The following is a 24,150-nucleotide window of genomic DNA, read 5'->3' on the forward strand; positions in this document are numbered from 1 at the left end:
CCAAGGAAATAAGTGCCTTCTTTATCGTCCTTGCTTGTCTAATTTTCAACTGGGAGAGAACTCCGTGGCTATTTCACAGCTTGTTTGTCCAGTTTGGCCTTTATGGCCTCCTGTGACTGGTTGCATTTCCTTGCATGCACACAGACATACCCAGCCAAATCTCTTAGCCTGAAGGTGAAGTTTTGTGGCTGATTTGCTGATCCTGAAAGCACTTACTGAAGGACCCCCACTCCTTCCCCCCGTGAAGGTGCGTGGTTAACCTTAAAGTTGCCAAAGCCATCACTGGTGTGGATACAACACTTGGAAAGTTCACATTGTAGTAGAAGAGGAAGTCTCTATGAACACCACATCCAAGATATGCTCCTTGCAGGGAAGGCTTAAAGACAAAAGCCCTGAAGAGCTCACACGTAGAGATTTAACAGTGCTAAGTCGAGGTAATTGTTACACAACGTTCCTGGTTAGTGAAATTCAACTTCCAGTAGCTTGATGTCGCAGTTGTGATGGAGAGCAAGTTGCCTTCCACAGCCACACAAAAGTCTTACTGGCAAATGCCATGTGACATTTCTATTAAGACAGTATTCAGTGGTCCTGTTTTTTTTCCCCCAATCTGATTTAAGAACAACAACAAAAAAACCCCACCCAAAACAAACAAAAAACCCCCAACAAAACCAGAAAAATATCTTTAAATGGCCATATCAGCAGCATGACATCCCTTTGCTTGTTTTCACACAGAGATGAGTGAGGTTTTTCTGTCCCAGTCCTTCTCAAAGCAGTGTAGTTAGCACCTAGCACCCCACGTCACGGAGGGTGCTACCCACCTCTGCTCCCCTCATGTGAAGTACCGACACTGTGTAGAGTCAATGTAGCAGTAAGAAGTGCATCTCAATTTTCCATAAGACCTAAAAGAGAAGAGAAGAGCTCAGTTTCAATGCATGACATAGTCCACACTTTACAGTTTCTGGATGTAACACTGTGGGAGTGAAAAACATCAGCAAACGCCACGTGCCGCAACATATGGGAACCAAAATGAGAGGCTAATCTCCGTCGGTGCTCAACTGTGCTCCCCCTTGTAAGCAAAACAGGAGACCAGGAGAAATTGTGAGTGAAGATTAAATTCCCAGGGAAATCACTTAAAAAAACAAACACAAATTCCCCATTGTCAGGGGGACTGGAGTGTTATCCAGGGATGGGTGCAGGAGGCTTTGGCGCTCACCCACAGCAACTGTGTAATGAAATATCTGAGGCTCTCAGTTAAATGTCTTTTCCAGTTACTTCCAGCAGGTGTGACTGTGCCTGTCCTTCAACTTATTATTCATGTACTTGAAATAATGACAGTGACACATGTCCAGCTTGGAACTAACTAACTAACTAACTAACTAACTAACTAACTAACTAACTCACTAACTAAAAGTAAATGGAAGGGTCCTTGCAAAATAAGGAAACCGGTCGATTTTTGCCTTATATTAACTTGAAATGAGCTGCAGTGACCCTACCTACGGAAGAGCTGACCAGAGATGACAATAAAATAGGCATTTTGAGGAGTTTTTATTGCTAGCACACACCTAAATTCATAAAACATCTATCAGATAATCTACAAACTACAGATTAAGCAGCCCCAAAGTGGGTCCTTAAAGTTATGTTTTCTCCAGCTTTAAGCTGGGGAAGAGCAGATTTAGATTGGATGTTAGGAAGAAGTTCATTACTATGAGGGTGGTGGAACACAGGAACAGGTTGCCCAGGGAGGTCGCTGAGTCCCCTTCCCTGAAGATATTCAAGGTGAGGCTGGAAGAGGCCCTGGGCAGCCTGATCTAGTTGGGGCTGTCCCTGCTGAGTGCAGGGAGGTCGGCCTGGATGACCTCTGGGGGTCCCTTCCAGCCCATTCTATAACCCACATCCTCAGAAAACCAACATAAACTTTGAGCTGAAGTTGTGTGAAATAGGAGGCACTTGGGGGGGGGGGGGGGGGGAAAGAGTAGAAATGGGGAAATCAGTTGCAGCAGACAAAAGGGGAAATCAGTTGCAGCAGAGCTCTTGGAGGAAAAGCTGCTTTGACATGACAGTCCCGTGGGAGTGCTGTGCTCACATACTTATCCCATTCTATTCATGAGTCACAGCCTCTTTGTTTTTTTCTTTAGCTGAGCAGATAATTTGCAGACTGCACACTGAAAAATAAAGGATCTCAGTTGCTCCTCACAAGTGGATTATACATGGAAAGCAAAGCTTGCAAAAGATTCTCGGTTTTGGGGGTGCTATTTCTGAACTCAACAAAGCTCAGAAGCTTGGACTGGATGAGGCACTTGGTGCCATGGTTTGGTTGATTAGATGGTGTTGGGTGATAGGTTGGACTTGATGATCTCAAAGGTCTTTTCCAACCTGGTTAATTCTGTGTTCTGAATCGCTGACAACATCTGCAGCTGGGGAACCTATTACCTTACCCTCAGTAAATCCTAACAGATTGGAGAAACCCAGGCTGAAGAGCTGTAAGAAAGCTGCAGGTGAATTTGCTAGCCATGGTTCCATTGCTTAATCTTCATGGAAGAAGATCTGTTTTCCCTTTCCTTTGCAGACCTTGTCTGTAGGCATGGTTGAAGCCTGCTGTGTTGAAAAGAGAGTTGACAGAGGTAGCAATAGGCATGGTAGGAGCATATGAGGCTCCTTAAGCTAAGCACTAAAGCCCAAGATCAAGAAGGCAAGTGCCTACATGTGCCACTGACAGTTTTGTCAAACCAAGAGAAAAAGAGATGGGGGATGAACTCCTAAAAAGGTAACAGCTGAAACATGAGCCTAGTGTGATAAGATGGCAACTCCACAAAACAAAGGAAACCAAAATATTCTGTAGTATATGCTGGCATTAGCTAAAACCATGAAGAGTGCATGAAGAAAATGTTGTGAAACTAGCAAACCTTGTGGATTTTCTGTATTCTAGCAAGAAACAGCTTTCAAAGCAGAAAGCAGCCCCATGCTGCCTGAGAACGAGACCTCTGTAGCCCATTTCAGGTTGTTATGTTTCCTGCTCTTGATTTTACACCAGGAGCGCTCCGACAATGGCAGTGGAAGGATTAGCACAGCACTTAATACAGGATGCTAGTCTGTGGCTTCTTTTCCCTGTCAATTAGCACATTATTCTCCCATGAATGATGAGGGCTCTGTGCATAATTTCATTTGCAGATTAAATGTTTCCTGTTAGCCACTAACAATGCCTGACAGTTAAATGGAGGTACTGCTGCTGGAGGCAAAATGCTGACCAGGGGAAGCTGCTTAAACAAAGGCACAGAAGGCAAGTCAACAATAAGCAGATGTTTTCGATGTGGTGGGTTGAGATTTCCAACCCAACATTAAATTAGCCAGACCAGCTCAGCTGGAAGCGAATGCAAGCTGCGTTGGCAAGCCAAACTCCAATGGAATGCAATGAATATGGACAAAGCATACAGGATTTACAGGTATTCACAACTGATGAACAGCACAAGAACACCTCTGGTCAAAGACCAGGGGAAGCTACCAGCTTCTCCCTCTCTGACCCCCCTTATTCCCCTCTACAAAAGGGAGAAGAGGCAGAAGCAGAGAAGTTAATAAACAAAACAATGCAGGCAAGGTCAAGCAAAAGCGAGTTAGTATCTCTCCCAGAGGGAAGCAGAGAGAAGAGAGGAGAGATTGTTTTGATACAACTAGTTCTAGTCCCTTATCTCTTCCAGTGGGATTGTTTAGAATTGCCTCTGTTTTCCTTTTGACAATCCACAGTGATTGATTTACATTTTACTACTTTTCTGCTCAAGATCTGTAGAAAAAAATTAAAGGCATAGCCTAAAACTACCACAAGGACATTGCTGAATGGATGCATGGCTTTGCATCTGCTGTTCAGTGAATTTCCTGGTCTTTGGAAAGGCTGTTGACCAGCTGATTCAGAAACAAAAGGTACACAGCAACAGTAAGGGTAAGAGGAAGTTGGTTAGAAGTTGTGGTTTGGGATTGATTTTTTTCCCCCTTTGGTGTGATAAATCACTTCTCATGGTCTTTCCTACTATTGCTATGTTGTGGGTAAACATTCAAGCAAGGAAATGTGGGATAGAAGAACAGACAGTGAGGTGGATTAGGAGCTGGTTGCAAAACAGAGTCCAAAGAGTGGTGGCCAATGGTGCCAAGGCCACCTGGAGAGCTGTACCTAGTGGAGTCCCCCAGGGATCAGTGCAGGGTCCAGTCCTGTTCAACATCTTCATCAATGACATCGATGAGGGGACAGACAGACAGAGTCTGCTCAGCAAGTTTGCTGATGATACCAAACTGAGAGGCTTGGCTGAGACACCTGAAGGCTGTGCAGCCACTCAGTGAGACCTGGATAGACTGAGAGCTGGGCACAGAGCAACCTAATGAGGTTCAACAAGGATCAGTGCAGAGTCCTGCATCTGGGAAGGAAGAATAAACTGCACCAGTACAGGTTAGGAGGTGATCTGCTAGCGAGCAGCCCTGTGGAGAAGGACCTGGGAGTGCTGGTGGACAAGTTCTGCATGGGACAGCAATGTGCCGGTGGCCAAAAGGGCCAGTGGAATCGTGGGGTGCATTAAGAGGAGTGTGTCCAGGAGATCATGGGAGGTTCTCCTCCCCCTGTACTCTGCCCTGCTGAGACCTCACTTGAAATATTGCATCCAGTTTTGGGCTCCCCAGTTCAAGAGAGACAGGGATCTACTTGAGAGAGTCCAACAGATAAAGGCATGATAAGGGACTGGAGTACTGCCCTATGAGGAGAGGCTGAGAGCCCTGGGGCTGTTCAGTCTGGAGAAGAGAAGACTGAGAGGGGATTTAATCAATGTTTCTAAATATCTGAGGGCTGGGTGTCAAGAGGGAGAGGACAGGCTCTGCTCACTTGCACCCCATGGTAGGACAGGGGGCAATGGATATAAACTCCAGCACAGGAGGTTCCACCTCAACATGAGGAGGAACTTCTTCACTGTGAGGGTCACAGAGCACTGGAACAGGCTCCCCAGAGGGGTTGTGGAGTCTCCTTCTCTGGGAGACTTTCCAGACCCATCTGGATGCATTCCTGTGTGACCTGTGCTGGATTCTATGGTCCTGCTCTGGCAGTGGGGTTGGACTCAATGATCTCCAGAGGTCCCCTAATATCCCGTGAGCCTGTGATAATGTCATCAAAGGCGGAAATCTTTTCAAGCCATGGGCAAACAGTAGTCTATGTGACCTTCAATCATCTTACCCAGAAAGAGGCAAGTGCTTATTAGTGGAAGATGAGATTTAAAGCCCTTAAAGTCAATGATATGGAGAAAAAAATCTGATAGACTCTGGAGTGGCCCCAGTGGAACGAGGCTTAAGTGGATAATGCTTTTCTGGTTTGAGGCTGGAAAAGAGAAAACAGAAGAAACAGACAGACAAACAAAGCCCCCAAAGCAAAGTGAACACAGCTCATACATACCCAGGGAGATATGTTCTACATGTCAAATATCCAAAATCCTTCCCATCACAGTCTTCAACCCCCTCATGTCTGTAACCATCTCCACAGTAAGCACGGCGGCATCCTAGTGAAGAACAGGGCAAGAGATACTTTCAGTGCACTTCATAGGTGACAGAGGCAGGTGAAGGAAGTGGAACTAGATTTTCTAAGGGTAAAGTATAAAAGAAAGCATTTGGAGGTGGCATCACATAGGGGGTCTTAGAAGGAGCAATGTTCTTCACTACAAACAACATAGGGGAGGTTTAGCCTAATTTCAGTGACCATGGGAAAGAATGGAAAACTACTAACAATGATGACTTCTGACACACTGATTACAACAGCATTAGTATTAATAACTCTTATTACCATAATTCCTTACTATAAGAAACAAATTAAGCATTAAAAAAACATTTAACAATTTTGGGGGACATCGCAATTACAAAAAACAAAACAAAACCAAACAACAAACAAACAAGCAAACCCAAAACACCAAAACCCCTCCACCAAAACACTCTGAGGTCATAAAGTGGTTTGAGACATCCCAGCCTAGGCCTTTACACAACGTTGCACAGTATCTATGTGCCTATAGCGAGTGAGTGCTTGCACATGAACAGAATTATGCAGACTTATGAATGAACAAAGTTGCATGTAAATCATAGAATCATAGAATCAATAAGGTTGGAAGAGACCTCAAAGATCATCAAGTCCAACCTGCAACCACAGACCTCATGACTTACTAGACCATGGCACCAAGTGCCACATCCAATCCCCTCTTGAACACCTCCAGGGATGGTGACTCCACCATCTCCCTGGGCAGCACATTCCAATGCCTAACAACTCTCTCTGTGAAGAACTTTCTCCTCACCTCAAGTCTAAACTTCCCCTGGTGCAGCTTGAGACTGTGTCCTCTTGTTGCATAGAATAGAATAGAAAGTTCTTCTCCTCCTCACCTCAGGTGTTGTTCTGGTGCTGGTTGCTTGAGAGAAGAGACCAACCCCCTCCTGGATACAACCTCCCTTCAGGTAGTTGTAGACAGCAATGAGGTCTCCCCTGAGCCTCCTCTTCTCCAGGCTAAACAATCCCAGCTCTCTCAGCCTCCCCTCATATGCCAGAGGGCTTGTGCCCTATAATTGCCACAAGGGCTGACTCCTACTGCCTGGAATGTGAGTGGGCCTTGTGACATTTTTTCCTGGTGGACTGGCATCCAGGCTGTAGGAATTTGTGAGTTTCTTTGATATTTTAGCAACTGGAATGTGATGTCTACAACTTTCTGAGTATAACTCTATGGCTTGAACAAGTCCATTTAGCTAAAATCCCTTTGACATCTTCTCAGGGACAGCATTAAAGCAACAGAGTAAAAGGACTCTCAAGACTAAGAGTTAAAGTGGGTTATTCACAAGTAGAACTCATTCATTAATTAATTACAATGAGGATCTGTTTGTTAGAAATTGACACTGTGAAGCACAATTTTGCAATTAAATCCATGTAACATTTGGTTAACCTTTTTCTTTTGGTTCAAAGGCCAATGTGCTCATTTCCAAGTCACTCAACAATAATTCCTTGTGTCACATCAGTGCCAGAAGCCTGTACATATTGCAAGGCCTTGACTGACCTGAAGATTTTGTCCAGTGTACAATACCAAGTAGCAGGATGTACCTCCAAACATCCAGAGTACAATTTTGCAGGCACTGGAAGTAGTGAACACTATTTTACTCTGTGCTTGTTCCCCACATTTGATTGAACCATCTAATTGAATCGTTTTCTCATGCGTGGAGCCTGGAGAGCTCAGTCCACAAACCACACAAGCTCCCCTGAGTGAAACACTTGTGTGATGTGCATAAGAGTGTACCCTGTGGAAACAACCAACATGCCTTTCCTAATGGAAAGAATCATACAATTGTTAGGGTTGGAAGAAACCTCAAGGATCATCCAGTTCCAAGCCCACTGCCATGGGCAGGGACACCTCACACTACATCAGACTGCTCAGAGCCACATCCAGCCTAGGCTTAAAATCCTCCAGGGATGAGGCTTCCACCACCTCCCTGGGCAACCTGTTCCAGTGTCTCACCACCCTCATGGGGAAGAATTTCTTCCTAATCTGAATCTACCCATTTCTAGTTCACAGTATCACAGTACTGTTCTTTCCCATTCCCCCTAGTCCTATCATTACCTGATGCTCCAAAAAGTCCCTCTCCAGCTTTCTTGTAGGACCCCTTTCAGATACTGGAAGCCACAATAAGATTTCCTCAGCGCCTTCTCTTCTCCAGACTGAACAGCCCCAACTCTCTCAGTCTGGCCTCGTAGGAGAGGAGCTCCAGCCCTCTGATCATCCTCGTGCCCCTTCTCTGGTCATGTTCCAGCACCTCCAGCTCCTATAATAGGAGTGCCAGAACTGGAAGCAGTACTCCAGGTGGGGTCCCACCAGAGCAGAGTAGAGGGGGAGAATCACCTCCCTCGACCTGCTGGCTATGCTCTCTTGATGCAGCCCAGGATGTGATTGGTTTCTGGTCTGCAAGTGCACTGTTACTTACTTATGCAGTCATCAGTCACGATCGCGTTGCCATCGTCACACTCTTCCCCAGCCTGCACGATCCCGTCGCCACAGGTGCCTCCATCCCCAAAGCGGTAATCCACAGGGTAGAGAGGGGTGATCTGGCCAAATACACAGCAGTCACTGAATGGACCACCAGCAGCCTTACTAGCAAGCAGAGGTGGAGGGCTGTGGGAGGCAGACCCTGCAGCCAGGTGCTCATTCTGCTGTTTGGTGGTTCGCAGTGTTTACACCGAATCTGACTCGAAGTCCGGTGGACACAAGAAGGATCCTGCTCCTGGTTTCAGCAGGACTTAGCTTAGCTCCTTGGGGCAATGAGGAAACATAGGAATTTGGTTTGCAGGGTTTGTGTTTTTTTCTGCAGCTCTGTAGCCTGCAGAGTTTTGCCTTGTTTTGTAATAAATTAGCAACTGCTCTGCAGTATCTGTTATAGCTTGAAGGGGGAACTTTAGCCTAAATCCTGGCTGCAAAGACTGAAATGTAGAACAAATTACCAGTGGCTATAAAAGAAAAACAATGATAAGGTCTATGTAATTCATTGGATTGCTAATGGTGATATAGAGTAGTGGCATGAACCATTCTCTCTCTGTTCTTCTCCTGCTGTTTCTGCTTGCAGCTTCTCTCTTTCTATCTTCTATTTTTACCTTCTCTCTACTTCTTTCTCTCTCTCTTCTGTGGCCTTGCCAGGGGTATCGGTTTTGACCACTGTGTGAGGTAACAGGAAGGAGGGAGGGAATAGAATAGAATAGAATAGAATAGAATAGAATAGAATAGAATAGAATAGAATAGAATAGACCAGACCAGGTTGGAAGAGACCTTCAAGATCATGGCACCCAACCTATTATCTAACCCCACCTAATCAACTAAACCATGGCACCAAGCACCCTATCAAGGGAGTGGGGGAGGAAGTGAACATTCCCCTGGATCTGTCCAGGGCGGGTCTGAGGAGTTTCTGTGTAGTTTGTGAAATTGTAAATGTATCTATAGTGTACACCTCTTGTATATTTTGTACATGTTCATTGCATTTCAGGCTCCTAGATTGTTGTTTGCTTGTCAATAGAGCTTCAGTTGCTTCCAGCCCAAACTGAGCTGGTCTGGCAATTTTATTTTGAGCAGCAGTTACTCCAAATTAGCTGGGGGGGGAGAGGAGGGGGTAATTTCAACCCACCACAGAATCACAGTTTCCCAAACTCAGTCCCAGTTTGTTCACCAGTGGAACCTGGTTCACAGGAAGGGATGAGTTAATACCTCAGTAATTAAGACTCCTGAGAAGAGGAAAACTTAAGAGAACTGTATACAGTTGTAGCAGTTCTCACAAATGAGCTTTGTCTTCCTCATTTCATTGTTTCTGTGTGACATCTTAGGGACAGAAGCATTTTCTCCATTTAAAAATGAAACACACACACTCACAAGTTCTCTGAGCCCACAGTCACATGTTCACCTGGATTGGAAGCCATCCAAAGGTGTCCTTGAAATACAAAGATCTCTGGTCTCTCCTGAAAGCTAAGGCATTTTCCATGTTTAGTCGGTCCAGTTCCTCTTGATTGTTCACCACAAAAATCTGGGGCAGAGAAACAGAGGTGATTGGTAACCCTCTCAAGAGGGGTTGGATTGTCATGCAATCTCGTCTGGCCAGCAGGCATGTGTTATCTGCAAACAGGTAAATAACTATACAGAAAAAAAATGGTTTGATTGTTTTCAGAAACACCACAGCATGAGAACTTACCCCCATGGACTGGCAGACCAGAAGGGGCTTCTTATGGGAAGAGGAGATAGGAGTTTCCAAAGGGGAATTTCTTTCCTGAGCACCTAGCTAGGGCTCCAGTGAGCCCTAGTCAAAGTTGTACATGCACAAATGATGATCGTGCAAACACCCATGCACAATCAGGCTGGGAAAAACTACCAGAGGCTCAGATGTTTGAACAGTTGAAAACTCCACATGGGCATAAGGGCTTTTTGTAGGTTTGTCTATCATTATTTAGGGTTCAAAATCATAGAATCATAGAATTGTCAGGGTTGGAAGGGACCTCAAAGATCACCTAGTTCCAATCCTTCTGCCATGGGCAGGGACACCTCATACTACATCAGATTGCTCAGAGTCACATCCAGCCTGGCCTTAAAAACCTCCAGGGATGAGGCTTCTACCACTTCCCTGGACAACCTGTTCCAGTGTCTCACCACCCTCATCAGGAAGAATTTCTTCCTAATACCCAATCTAAATCTACCCACTTCTAGTATTGATCCTTTGCCCCTGGTCCTATCACTATCTGACAGCCTAGAAAGTCCCTCCCCAGCTTTCTTGTAGCCCCCTTCAGATACTGGAAGGCCACAATTAGGTCTCCTCAGAGCCTTCTCTTCTCCAGACTGAACAGCCCCAACTCCTTCAGTCTGTCCTCAGAGGAGAGGAGCTCCAGTCCTTTGATCATCCTAATGGCTCTTCTCTGGACACCTTCCAGCACATCCAGATGCTTCTTGTAACAGGGGCTCCAGAACTGGACACAGTACTCTAGGTGGGGTCTCACCAGAGTGGAATAGAGGGGGAGAATCACTTCCCTTGACCTGCTGGCCACACTTCTCTTGATGCAGCCCAGGATCTGGTTGGCTTTCTGGGCTACAAGTGCACACTGGTGCCTCCTGTTGAGCTTGAGCCACCAAGGTGCACTTGCAGCCCAGAATTTCACAAAATGAATAATGCATTGCTCAATGTAACCTTCACTTTTCTTTTACTACTTTATACTTAGTTTAGATTTGCTTGGCATGGAAATGAATGTTTATTTGTGTGCATATACTTTAGTCTAAAGCCAGATCTTCAATTAAACAGAAAAAAAAAGTAGTTCAGAAAGGAAAAACTTGGATGACCTGCTCTCTTAGCCATGTTTTGTAATGTCTCAGCCACTGAAATTGGCTGTTAGGGGCAGTACAAAGCAATCTCTTCCTTCAGCAACTTAATCAAATTAATTCTAGCAAGATTCACAGTATCACCAAAGTTGGAAGAGACCTCCAAGATCATCAAGTCCAACCTGTCACCACAGACCTCATAACTAGAACATGGCACCAAGTCCCACGTCCAGTCCCCTCTTGAACACCTCCAGGGATGGGGACTCCACCACCTCCCTGGGCAGCACATTCCAATGGTAAATGACTCTCTCAGTGAAGAACTTTCTCCTCACCTCGAGCCTAAACTTCCTCTGGCACAGCTTGAGACTGTGTCCTCTTGTTCTGGTGCTGGTTGCCTGAGAGAAGCGACCAACTCCCTCCTGGCTACAACCACCCTTCAGGTAGTTGTAGACAACAATGAGGTCTCCCCTGAGCCTCCTCTTCTCCAGGCTAAACAATCCTGTTTTTGAGTTTTTGAGTTCTACAAGGCAGGCTTCGAAGCTGCTACATGGGGATGTGAACAGAGCAAGTAACAGCAACGTTCAAGCTTCTGCTACTGACGCTTAAGGGAGTAAAACAAACAGGGCAGGCAAAAAATGGAGCACAGCTCTGCCAGCATGGCACTTTCCAGAGCTGAGACTTGCTTCTGTCAACAAAATGCTCCTTGATCATCATCAGGTGTAGGGGACTTACATTTTAGGTAGCTACACTCTCATTAACGTCTTTTAAGATCCGGTATAAACCCGTGACTAACGGAGAAGGAGGCTGACAATACCGAGGTAGAATATTGCAAGCCTTATAGAATCACAGAATTGTCAGGGTTGGAAGGGACCTCAAGGATCATCTAGCTCCAAGCCCCTGCCATGGGCAGGGACACCTCACACTACATCAGGTTACTCAGAACCACATCCAGCCTGGCCTTAAAACTCTCCAGGGATAACATCCAGTCTGAATCTACCCATTTCTACTTTTTCCCCATTCCCCCTAGTCCTATCATTACCTGACACCCAAAAGAATTTCTGATGAGTTTTCCATGCTGTGAGGTACATGAGAGTTTATTTGCAGCAGCATGCAGTGTGATGTGATATCCACTTTCATTTCACTTACTTCTTTCACCACTACTTTTTACCAACCACCCTTCTAATGCAACACAGATAGGGATAAGGAAGCAGCAGCCAAGACTTTGCAGCACACTCATGCAAAAGGTAGAGTTCAGTGACACAGTTTAACGACACAGTGTTGTGTGAATGTCCTTTTCACACACTCTAACAGCTTTCTGACAGCGTGACAGATGGGAAACTTAACGAAGCTGATTGCTGCTTATTGTCACTCAGGGGTGACCAGACACCACACAATATCCACTTGAAGGAGGGGGTTGTGCTGGTACACAGCAGCAAGGCAGCATTTTGGTTGCTGGTTAAGTGCTACACTGCACAGATTAATAAGGCAGGGCCCAGAGGAGGGGAAGGTACAGAAATAATCTTTACAAAGTCCACAGGAGCCAGAGATAAAACCTGCTATGTCATTTGTCCCCAGTGACTTCTCCTTGAAATTACTTTGTCCAATTTTCTCATAAAAATGCTTTCAAGAAGGCTAGAGATTGATATGAGCTATATAAAATGTGTGTCTAGGGACATGAGCTCCATAGTCTGACTTCCACGGCTTGTAAAGCCTCCTTTCTGATCCAAGGCAGAGGGTCTGTGCTTTGGGAGAATGTTCCATCATGAATGCAAAAATGCTTGACCCCAATATTCAATTCTGAAATCACTGTCTTTGCAGAATTAGGTATAAAACATAAGCAAGACAGAGATTCTTATTTCACTGACCAACCTTAAATACATTGCACTTTATAAAAAGCAGAGATTATGAACAGTGTGGATGAAGAGCTGTGTACAGCAGGAGGCAGAAGAGCATCCTCAAGTTTGAAGGAAGAGAAAGTGCTCCATTACTGATGGTTTGAAACAGCTGCATTCAGCACCTCAACCACACAACCCTCAGACCAGTTATGAGAACAAATTTGTGACTAGACCTCAGAGGTTTTGGATGCTAGAAGTCACACGTTGCTCCCATACAGACATATTCCTTGCTAAATCCAAAATATTAATGAATTTTCACAGAATCATAGAATCAATAAGGTTGGAAAAGACCTCAAAGATCATCAAGTCCAACCTGTCACCACAGACCTCATGACTAGACCATGGCACCAAGTGCCACGACACAGAATCACAGAATACAGAATTAACCAGGTTGGAAGAGACCTTCAAGATCATCAAGTCCAACCTATCACCCAACACCATCTAATCAATTAAAGTATGACACTAAGTGCCTCATCCAGTCTTATTTTCAACACTTCTAAGAACAGTGACTCCACCACCTCCCTGAGCAGCACATTCCAATGGCCAACAACTCTCTGTGAAGAACTTTATCCTCACCGTGAGCCTAAACTTCCCCTGGTGCAGCTTGAGACTGTGTCCTCTTGTTCTGGTGCTGATTGCTTGAGAGAAGAGACCAACCCCCTCCTGTCTACAACCTCCCTTCAGGTAGTTGTAGAGAGCAATAAGGTCACCCCTGAGCCTCCTCTTCTCCAGGCTAAGCAACCCCAGCTCCCTCAGCCTCTCTTCACAAGGCTTGTGCTCCAAACCCCTCCCCAGCTTTGTTGCCCTTCTCTGGACACGTTCAAGTATCAATGTCCTTCTTAAATTGAGGGGCCCAGAACTGGACACAGGACTCAAGGTGTGGCCTAACCAATGCAGAGTCCAGGGGCACAATGACCTCCCTGCTCCTGCTGGCCACACTGTTCCTGATGCAAGCCAGGATGCCATTGACCTTCTTGGCCACCTGGGCACACTGCTGGCTCGTGTTCAGCTGGCTGTGAATCAGCACCCTTAGGTCCCTTCCACCACTTACATAAAAGTAAGAGCCACTCATGTAGTCTCCCAGAAAATATCCCTTGTTAAGTCCAAAATATGAATGAGCTTACCACCTCTTACATACAAGTCAGGACCACTCAGGTCGGCTCCCAGAAAATCTGCTTACCGCAGGGACTTTCGGGTAACTGTGTCCAAACACGGAGTCCTGGTATGAAGGGTTGTTCACAGGGTGTGGGGGTCTGCAGAGACACCTCCCTGGAGGCCCTGGAAGCCCTCTTTCCCCTTTTGGTCCTATTGCAAGTTGCCCTGAGAAGAAAAAGACTAGGTTGCATCGTTACGAAGTTAATATACAAAAGAGAAAAGCAGCTTTAGTGGGGAAGGTATAGTCCAGGTGGGTATGTGCATTTGCCTGAGTTTTCAGATGCCCACAGCTCCTACCAAATCCACTGGGAACTGGGGGAAGGGATTACCAGGACTACCAATTCCAGCACTTCAGGAGAAAGGTCTGAGCTTGTGCCATAAGATAGTTTTCTAGCTAGTTTCAGGTAGTTTTAATGTTTTTCCTACCAGCTTTACACAGAATCACAGAATGTTAGGGGCTGGAAGGGACCTCAAAAGCTCATCCAGTCCAAGGCCCCTGCCAGAGCAGGAGCACCTAGACCACATCACACAGGAATTCATCCAGGCAGGTCTTGAATATCTCCAGAGAGGGAGACTCCACAGCCACCCTGGGCAGCCTGTTCCAGTCTTCTGTCACCCTCACAGGGATAAAAACCCTTTTCCTCATTGTGACTGTTTTAAGCTGTGCCTTTAAGAATGGGGCAGTTACTGGAACACTCTGACTGAATGTTTTGGTATTAAAAGGAAAACAAAGGTAAGTCCAAACTTAATTTCCTTGGTAGATTGGTAGAATGCAACTTTCACTTTTTAGCTTTAGTTCAGTTTGAATCTCAGTCAGTTCAGTCTGTCTGTTTCGGTCTCTCTCTGAGCAGCAGCTGTTTTCTGTCCGTGCTGGGGGGTGCTGACCTTCAACTAACGGATAAGAAACTAGTTCTTGCATACACTTTGAGCTAACAGAATTTCCTCCTCCATAATTACCTTTTTCTCTCTCTCTAACCCTTCTTGGGGGGAAAGGGAGATAGGGAGAGAAGGGGGTGCGGCTGGGGGGACCCTCCTGGCTGGAGGAGGGAAAGCAGAAAGGTTTATTTTCTGTATTGGGTTCTTTGCTGTGTATTTCTGTATATATTGTAAACACTGTACATTGTGTATCTATTCACTGCATCTCATCCTGCTTGTAAATATAGCTTATTCATTTCTGCTTCTCCGACTGAGTTTGCTGTGGTTTCTTTGTGTGTGTGTGAGAACTGAACTTTCTCTCACCACCACACTCATGTTTCCACAGAACTTCCTATGCCTCAGCTTCCACCATTGCCCTTTGTGCTGTCATGAGGCATCACCCAGCAGAGCCTGGCTCCATCCTCTTGGCACTCACCCTGCACATCTTTATAAACATGAATGAGGTCACCTCTTAGTCTCCTCCTCTCCAAGCTAAAGAGCTCCAGCTCCCTCAGTCTCTCCTCATAAGGGAGATGTTAAACTCCCCTAATCATTTTTGTGGCTCTGTGCTGGAGTCTTTCAAGCAGTTCCCTGATGGCCTTCTTGACCTGAGGGGCCCAGAACTGGACACAATATTCCAGATGTGGCCTCATCAGGGCAGAGCAGAGGGAGAGGAGAACCTCTCTCAACCTACTAGCCTCAGCCCTTCTAATCCACCCCAGGATGCCATTGGCCTTCTTGGCCACAAGAGCTGCTGGCTCGTGGTCAACCTCCCATCCACTAGGACCCCCAGGTCCTTTTCCCCTTCATTGCTTTCCAACAGGTCAGTCCCCATGCTATTCTGATACCTGGGGTTGTTGTCTCCCAGGGGCAAGACTCTACACTTGCCCTTGATGAATTCCATCAAATTTCTCCCTGCCCAGCTCTCAGCCTAAGTCTGGCTGAATGGCAGCACAGCCCTCCTGTGTGTCAGCCACTCCACTCAGTGTGGTACCATCAGCAAACTTGCTGACAGTGCTCTCTGTGCCCTCATCCAGGTCATTGATGAATGTATTGAATAGTCCTGGTCCCAGTACTGACCCCTGAGGGACTCCCCTAGATACTAGAAAAAAGGAGACCATTTGCTTAGCATAAATGTCAGCCTGTTTGAAGTCACAGAGACTCAGGACACGCTGAATACTCCAACCACTCTTCAGCACCTATGCATCAGGTTCAGAAGAGTCAGTCTCTGTACGCATCCACAACACGCTGGACTTGTGCATCTGTACAGTCACTTGAGCAATCCTCCTCCAGAGGTTTATGTACAAGAAAGCCCCAGGAGAAATACAGGAGTGCTGCAAACAAAACCACTGCTTTTTGACTTTCAGACTTTGGCAAGGGTGCAGTGCTCTGCAGATTTGGGCTGTGGGCCAACATCTTCATGCTGCAAGCAGTGACATCATTACAGAAAGATCTTTTAGTATCAGAATTTATATTCGAGGGGAAAAAGATTAACAGGTCTGACTTATCTGTGGATGAAATAAAGCCACCTCAAGATCCTGGCTGCCTTACTACTGACAGGGTGAAAATTCTCCCCTCTGGAAACTTCCATCTCATTTACTCAAGACAAAGATGTTTTGTAATGGGAGACACAAGATATGTGAAGGTCTTGAAGCATCCCTTAGCTTCCCAGATGTACCATTTCCACACCACCACAAGAAGAGACCTCCTGCCCACTGATGTAAGCAAGGAAAGAAAACAGAGAGGCATTTTTTCACTGTAAGCTGGGATATCTAGAGAAGCACTGTACTTTTGGTGATGGAGATTAGCTGGTCCCTCCAAAGCCACCAGATAGCTTTTCATCATCCCTACCTTGTCCCAAAGGAGTCACATAAGCCATGGTTTTGTTTTTGTTTGAAACAACAGAATTCATAATGCAGGCTTCAAAGTAAGGCATAGAGTCTTTATGGCATGACCTTCAGGAGAAATCCTCTCCTTGCTGTCAGTGCAGAAGTGAAAGAAGCCCTACAGCACTTTCTGTACAGTGGTGAATCAGGGGCCGGAGAGCAGGCATACAGCTTACCTGACCCTGAAGGTCCAGGGGGGCCTGGCTGGCCAGAAGGACCAGGTCTTCCAGGTGGACCCATAACACCTGCAGGTCCAATGTCTCCCTTTAGTCCCTAGGAGAGAGGAGACATCCAGTTATTTGCTAAAGCATTAATAACACACAGCCTCTTCCAGCTCCTACTGGCTTCCCTTTCAAGAAAGCCAAGATATTTGCTGACTGAAGCATGAGGCATGAAGCGTAGCCACCCTGCGAGGCAAGAGGTGCTATCCTCTTCTACATGGAGAGAGAAAAGCATGTTCAGGAAAGACTTTTGCTCCTAAATGTGACCAGTCCCAGAGATCTGCTCTGTGTGGAGTCAGAAATCACCCTACCTACTCTGACATCAACCATTTCTTTAAGGATGCCTTTTTCTACCCTTGGTAGCTCCCAAGGAGTCAGTGCAGCACAGAAAGAAAGGGCTGATGGAGATGGAATAGCTGACCCTGGAAATTCTCAGTTTCTGTAGCAATATACACTGGAGGGGGGGGGAGAGAGAGAAAATTTCCTAAGGAGTAGGCAAGGTCTTCCACAGTGACCTTTCCCAGTCTTAGGGTGCAGTCTGTCAGAAGCATGCTAGTGACTTTTTGAGGTCCACAGTGTTTTCAAGAGTACTTTAGGTGCCTGGTATCTCTGTGACTTCACTGTGGGTATAGATATGTTAGCAAATCATCTCAAGGCAAGCAAGAGCTTGGTTCTATAAAGAGCAAGCTAGCATGTGACACCACCATGCTGAGAAATGGTGCCCCTCTGGAACCTTGTCACTCAGCCAAAATGCTGTAAAATTACCTGTGGGAGACAACTTTACACACTGTGGCCATAGAATAGAATAAACCAGGTTGGAAGAGACCTTCAAGATCATTGCATCCAACCCATCATCCAACACCATCTAATCAACTAAACCATGGCACCAAGAACCTCATCAGGTCTCCTCCTAAACACTTCCAATGATGGTGACTCCACCACCTCCCCAGGCAGCCCATTCCAATGGCCAATCACTCTCTTTGTATAGAACTTATTCCTAACATCCAGTCTGAACCTCCCCGATGCAGTTTGTAACTGTGTCCTCTTGTTCTGGTGCTGGCTGCCTGGGAGAAGAGACCAGCCCCCACCTGTCTACAACCTCCCTTCAGGTAGTTGTAGAGAGCAATAAGGTCACCCCTGAGTCTCCTCTTCTCCAGGCTAACCAACCCCAGCTCCCTCAGCCTCTCCTCATAGGGCTGTGCTCCAAACCCCTCCCCAGCTTTGTTGCCCTTCTCTGGACTCGTTCCAGCAAGTCAACCTCCTTCCTAAACTGAGGGGCCCAGAACTGGACACAGTACTCCAGGTGCAGCCTAACCAGTGCAGTGTACAGGGGCAGAATGACCTCCCTGCTCCTGCTGGCCACACTGTTCCTGATGCAGGCCAGGATGCCATTGGCCCTCTTGGCTGCCTGGGCACACTGCAGGCTCATGTTCAGCCTACCATCGACCAGTATCCCCAGGTCCCTCTCTACCTGGCTGCTCTCCAGCCACTCTGACCCCAGCCTGTAGCTCTGCATGGGGTTGTTGTGGCCAATGTGCAGAACCTGGCACTTGGATGTGTTCAATCTCATGCCCTTGGACTCTGCCCATCTGTCCAGGCTGTCGAGGTCCCTCTGCAGAGCCTCTCTACCCTCCAGCAGATCAACTCCTGCCCCCAGCTTGGTGTCATCCACAAATTTACTGATGATGGACTCCATGCCCTCATCCAGATCATCAACGAAGATGATCCTTGGGGGACACCACTAGTGAAAACCATCTGTAAAACCAGCCCCAGTTTGCCTCATGGGAGCTTGTTTGTGCAGCCATACCCTTAGGCATTTGGAATTTTTACCCTAGAGCTGTTCAGCACCTTCCTATTTTTGCTTCTGAATTTAATATGGTGACACTTCTTAAAAATAACTATGTTTACTTTCCTGCTCATATGCTCTCTGAGGCTTGGATTTCCCAGCTTTCTATTTCAGAGGTGCATTACATAGCTTAAAGTTGAAGGATCTGATTTGATTTTCATGTCACAGCATACATCATGCAGCATAACAAAAAGTGGTAAGTACAATGCCAACTTTCTTTTAATCACAAAGAGCTGAACTCTTTGAGGGTGGTGCAGTACCAGGTTTATTGCACATTCCCAGGTGCAGGATGTGTGGTTGCATATCAAATGTCAGGGTAATGAAGCAGTAATACATGCTGAAGGAATTTGTTGTGATATAATGTGTTGTACCTCATGGATACATTTGCATGTCATAGACTCACAGAATCAGCCAGGTTGGAAAAGACCTCAGAGATCATCAAGTCCAACCTATTACCTAATATCTAACACATCACAGCTAAACCATGGCTCCAAGTGCCACAGCCAATCCCTTTTTTGAACACCTCCAGGGATGGTGACTCCACCACCTCCCTGGGCAGCACATTCCAATGGCCAATTACTCTTTCTGTGAAGAATTTTCTCCTCACCTTAAGCCTAAACTTCCCCTGGTGCAGCTTGAAACTGTGTTCTCTTGTTCTGCCACTGGTTGCCTGGGAGAAGAGACCAACCCCCACCTGGCTACAGACTCCTTCCAGGAAGCTGTGGAGAGCAATAAGGTCTCCCCTGAGCCTCCTCTTCTCCAGGCTAAACACCCTCAGCTCCTTCAGTCTCTCCTCATAGGGCTGTGCTCCAGATCCCTCCCCAGCCTCATTGCCCTTCTCTGGACACATTCAAGTATCTCAATGACCTTCTTAAATTGAGGGCCCCAGAACTGGACACAGTACTCAAGGTGTTGCCTAAGCAGTGCTGAATACAGGGGCTGAATGTCACACCACTTCAGCAAAGGAGGGTCGATTTTGCCACAGCTTATAAAGAACTAATTGATTATTTGCTTTGCTTAATCCTATTAGGTAAGCTCTGTGCCATCAAACTATTCCAGGATTTATGTGAATGTCAGTGATGCTGATCCCTAATTACTTCTTACATTATGCAACACAGAAGCAGCAGGCCAGGATTTTGTAGCTCCCAGGAGGTGGGTGGGAAACCTCTTTCCCTCACACAATAAATAGAGATCTGGCAAAGGCAAGGCAGTGCAGGTCCTACATGCACTGCCTGAAAACGAGCTGTCTTCTGCATCTGCTGTCTTGGAGGCCCGATTGCTTCATCATAGAAACACACAGGTTGGAAAAGATCCTTGGGATCACCAAGTCCAACCCAGAACCCTACTCTACAAGGGTCACCCCTAAGCCATATCCCCAAGCATCACATGCAAACCACCTTTAAACACATCCAGGGTTGGTGACTCCACTACCTCCCTGGGCAGCACATTCCAATCCCTGACCACTCTTGCCCTGAGAAAATGTTTCCTAATGTCCAGTCTAAACCTACCCAATTTCAGCTTGAGGCTGTTCCTTCTTGTTCTATCACTAATTGCCTGCAAAGTCCTTCCAGGTAGCTGTAGACAGCAATGAGGTCTCCTCTCAGCCTCCTCTGTTTCAAACTAAATGTGTTTAGCACAGGTAGATTAAATAATAATACCAGACACTTACATTAAACATTTTTGCTCTGTTTCTTTTTACACATACACAGGACATTCAGAGAAGCCTTCCCCATGGGACAGTATTCATATTTCTCTCCTTTATTTCAAAGGAACATTATCTAAAACTCTGAGTTATTTCTCCTTATCAAGACTGAACCTCTGAAAATGCTTCTTAGGGTCGGTTTCCAAATGGCAAAGCTTTGGGTGTTGTATTTCAGTCAGAGGGCAACGGTCTGGGGCTTGTGACTCCCATCTCCTGGCCACCTTTTAGGAGGAGTCTGCCCCAGGGGCAGGGGAGAGCTGAAGAAATCAGTGAGATAATCAAGACAGCACATCCAAATGGAAGTGGAAGTGACACCTTCTTAATTTAGCTGCTCTCATCTAGGAATGCCAGCTGGATCAAGAGACAGGAAATGGCCCCATGTTGATGTAAACTATCCTCTCAGCTGAACAAGCAGCCAGACAACTACAGTGCTTAAAGGCAACAGCCAAACTCACCCAGATCTCAAGGTGATTTTTTTCCCCCCAGAGGATTAGAAAAAGGGAAAAGAAACAGCTAGTTCACCGGTTACAGAAAGGGACACCCAGCTTTCATGCAGAAGATCAGTGCTGAAATTGCCTTCAGGACACCAGAAAAGGGCTTGGACCTGGAAATCCTAAATCAGGGCCAGACTACAGTTCTTTTAGTCACACTAATTGTTGCCTTAAATTATATGCCACCACTTTTTGACTAAGACACCCTGCAATGTGACAAAACATCCAAGGTCAAGTGAGAAGGGCGCTGGGTTCAAGCTGATTTTCAGGTGCTGCATCCTCTTTGTCTTACCCTACAGGAAGGCATTCTGTGCATGTTACTTTGGCAGCACAGATCAGCACACTTTGCAAAGAAGAAACAAAAAACCCCAACCCAAACAGGCAAAGAGCACACATTAGCTTTAAAACCTGACTAATCAAGGATAAGAAATAGTCTTGTGGGCTATCCAGCACACTTACATTGCGCTTCCTTACTTGCTGGCCTATTACTGCCTCCCTAGGGTTCAACTTTTAACTTCTCCCCATGATGGCTATTCTTTTATTTCAGATATTAGCTGGTGGCATCAGAACAGCAGTGAAATGAGAATGTGTCTATTTGCAATGCTGGGCACAGCTAGAATGCAAATAAAATCCTTTCTGCTAAGCCTGTTAACTACTGCACCTGCAAGCTCCTGTATCTGAGCAGATGGACAGTAACACCAACATTGGTGTAGTCAGAGCAGGGTCCCTCTCCTGTTAGCCAGCAGAAAGAAACAGGTTCTGCAGCTGGCAATTCAGAGTACCAACTCTCTAGCCATCAGGTGAGGCTGAGAATGTAGATCTGTATTGCTTAGGATGCAAAGGAGGGCTTTGAGGTCTGCTCAAGCTGTATTTGATGATTTTTTTACCAAGCCAGGAAACCCAGAAATTTCCCTGTGCTGCATGGCCAGAGAGCTGAATGCTACAGAACAGGCTCCAGCATGCAAGGTTTAAACTCTTGCATAGTCTGTGCATGCATGTCAGGTGGATATAAACTACAGGACAGGAGGTTCTACCTCAACATGAGGAGGAACTTCTTCACTCTGAGGGTCACAGAGCACTGGAACAGGCTGCCCAGAGGGGTTGTGGAGTCTCCTTCTCTGGAGACTTTCCAGACCCATCTGGATGCATTCCTGTGTGGCCTGTGCTAGATTCCATGGTCCTGCTGTGGCAGTGGGTAGGAATCAATGATCTCCAGAGGTCCCTTCCAACCCCTACCATCCTGTGAGCCCATGAGGGCTATGTCCCTTCCCTGCATGATAAAGCACACAGCACCACAAGAGCACAGATTGCGTGGTTGTATGCCACGAGTTATGGGAAGAAAAACACTGAGGTCCTACTTGTTTGCCTCGCTTTCCAGGTCTTCCTATAGGTCCTCTGTGTCCTGGCACTCCAGACTGTCCCTTTGGGCCCATCTCTCCCTTGGTGGGTGCAGAGAGAATGAAGCAGGATGTGAGTACATGGTTATACACAAAGCAGTGCTTTCATTCACACAATTCCTCTAGACTATGCTGGCACTGATTCTGCCTCAGAAATCCAAAATGAGAATAAAATACTTGAAAACAAGTATAAAGTAGGAATAAAATAAAAATCTTTCTAACAATTTACACACATTTCCCCCCCAAAAAATTCTTTTCAAAACAGGAGATCAAAAACATGCTCAAAGACTGGGAGAGGTCAAGGCTAGCAAACTCTCTGACCCCTTGCTTTGCTGGTAAGATGCATGTGTAATGAAGTCCTTCAAGAAAGGGGAGCCCTACTTTGCTAGCCTCCTTAGAAGTGACTGGTATTTCCTTCTCCTAATTTCAGGGACAATAAAGTATTATGTGATAAAATTGTCCTCTGTTAAGCCTTTCTATCCACCCATCTGAAGTTAGATGATTTTGTCAAGCACAGAATAATGATGACATAAAAATCGGTCAGGGTTGGCACTGCTATTTGTACCAGTGCCATTTCAACTCAGAGTGTCAAGAAGGAAACCTTTGTTAGCTTTAGGTGAGTACAACCCAAGCAATTAAGGCAGTAGGGAATATGTAATCAAGAATCTCCTTCATTAAGGAAGAAAGACACTGAGCAAACCAATGTTCTGGGGTGAAAAGAGAACACCTTCAACGTCCTATGCTTTCCAGGAAGACCCTGAAGCCACTCTTTGACCCTCTGTCAGCACTCCCCAACATATCATGCCCACTTACTTTTTGTCCTAGCATTCCAGGGAAGCCTATGTCTCCCTACAAAGTAAAAGGAGAAAAATCATCAAAAAAAATACAGAGCGATGTTCCTTCCTTGAAAGGAAGACAGACAAGTGCCAGGCACTGATATCAGCTTAACAACAACAGACAGTGATTCAGGGCTGCAGGTGACACAGCAGGGAGAGAATTATAAGCAAAATGTTACTGTAAAGCCCCTGGTACAGTAACACCACCCCTCTGTTTGATCCTCTGACACCTGGTTTTCCTCCTCCAGCAAAAACATCCTATAGGCAACCCTGCTAGCTGGAGAACTCCCAAAGCCTGCATTTGGGAATGGCATTTCTCCCTTTACACCCAAGGCAAGCTGTTGAGATTCTGAATTGCAAGACTAGGAGAGACTGAGGTTACCTCCAGAGAAATCCCCTTGTGACTCACCAACCCTTGTGACTCACCAACCCCGCTATGCACTGAGGCTGAGGGTTCACAGGAACAGTGAAGTTGCTCCATCAACACTCTTGCCTTTCCAGGAAGATGCCTCCAGGCTCCCTTCCTCCATATCACTCCTAGGTTTTGCTGTCAGAAGTACACTAATCCCCATGTGCACATTCAGCTAAAGCTTACAGCCAGTTGGAAAAAGCAAATTACCTGGTCTCCTTTGACTCCTTTGTCACCTCTGTCACCTCTGGATCCCTGGAGAGAGATAACAGGCTGACAACATCTTATATACTACCATTTCATGAGGAAGCAAAACACATTGCTTCTACAAGAGGCATTATTTGGTGTGGCACAGAATACAGTTGTATCTTCAGAGTGAGGTATGTGACAGCTACACTAAAGTGTTTCCAGATTATTCTCATTGATATCAGGATTAAGAGTAAGGGCTATAGAAAAAGGGGCTCTTTGTCCCTTTCCTGGATTATTTTTTCCCCCAGTTGGCTTCATCCCAGATCAGGTCCCACTGTAAGGTCTTACAGCAAAAATTATCTCTGTGCCAAAGGCTGTATAA

The 24,150-nt window shown here is 46.0% G+C and overlaps 1 protein-coding gene across 1 annotated transcript in view; it reads right to left on the reverse strand.

Annotated features, from left to right (window-relative positions):
* Positions 1-700: 700 nt before the first annotated feature.
* COLQ (collagen like tail subunit of asymmetric acetylcholinesterase) overlaps positions 701-24,150 on the reverse strand; it is a 52,625-nt gene continuing 29,175 nt past the window's right edge. Inside the window, exons 10-18 of the mRNA XM_054161215.1 lie at positions 23,790-23,834; positions 23,148-23,183; positions 22,296-22,376; positions 16,854-16,950; positions 13,902-14,041; positions 9,430-9,549; positions 7,969-8,089; positions 5,420-5,522; positions 701-899 (exon numbers count right to left, since the gene is read on the reverse strand). Of these exons, the coding sequence (XP_054017190.1) occupies positions 830-899; positions 5,420-5,522; positions 7,969-8,089; positions 9,430-9,549; positions 13,902-14,041; positions 16,854-16,950; positions 22,296-22,376; positions 23,148-23,183; positions 23,790-23,834 (813 nt within the window). The 3' untranslated portion in view covers positions 701-829. The remainder of the gene's footprint in view (positions 900-5,419; positions 5,523-7,968; positions 8,090-9,429; positions 9,550-13,901; positions 14,042-16,853; positions 16,951-22,295; positions 22,377-23,147; positions 23,184-23,789; positions 23,835-24,150) is intronic.

Source organism: Dryobates pubescens, chromosome 4, assembly GCF_014839835.1.
Source record: "Dryobates pubescens isolate bDryPub1 chromosome 4, bDryPub1.pri, whole genome shotgun sequence".
In the NCBI taxonomy this organism is placed as follows: domain Eukaryota; kingdom Metazoa; phylum Chordata; class Aves; order Piciformes; family Picidae; genus Dryobates; species Dryobates pubescens.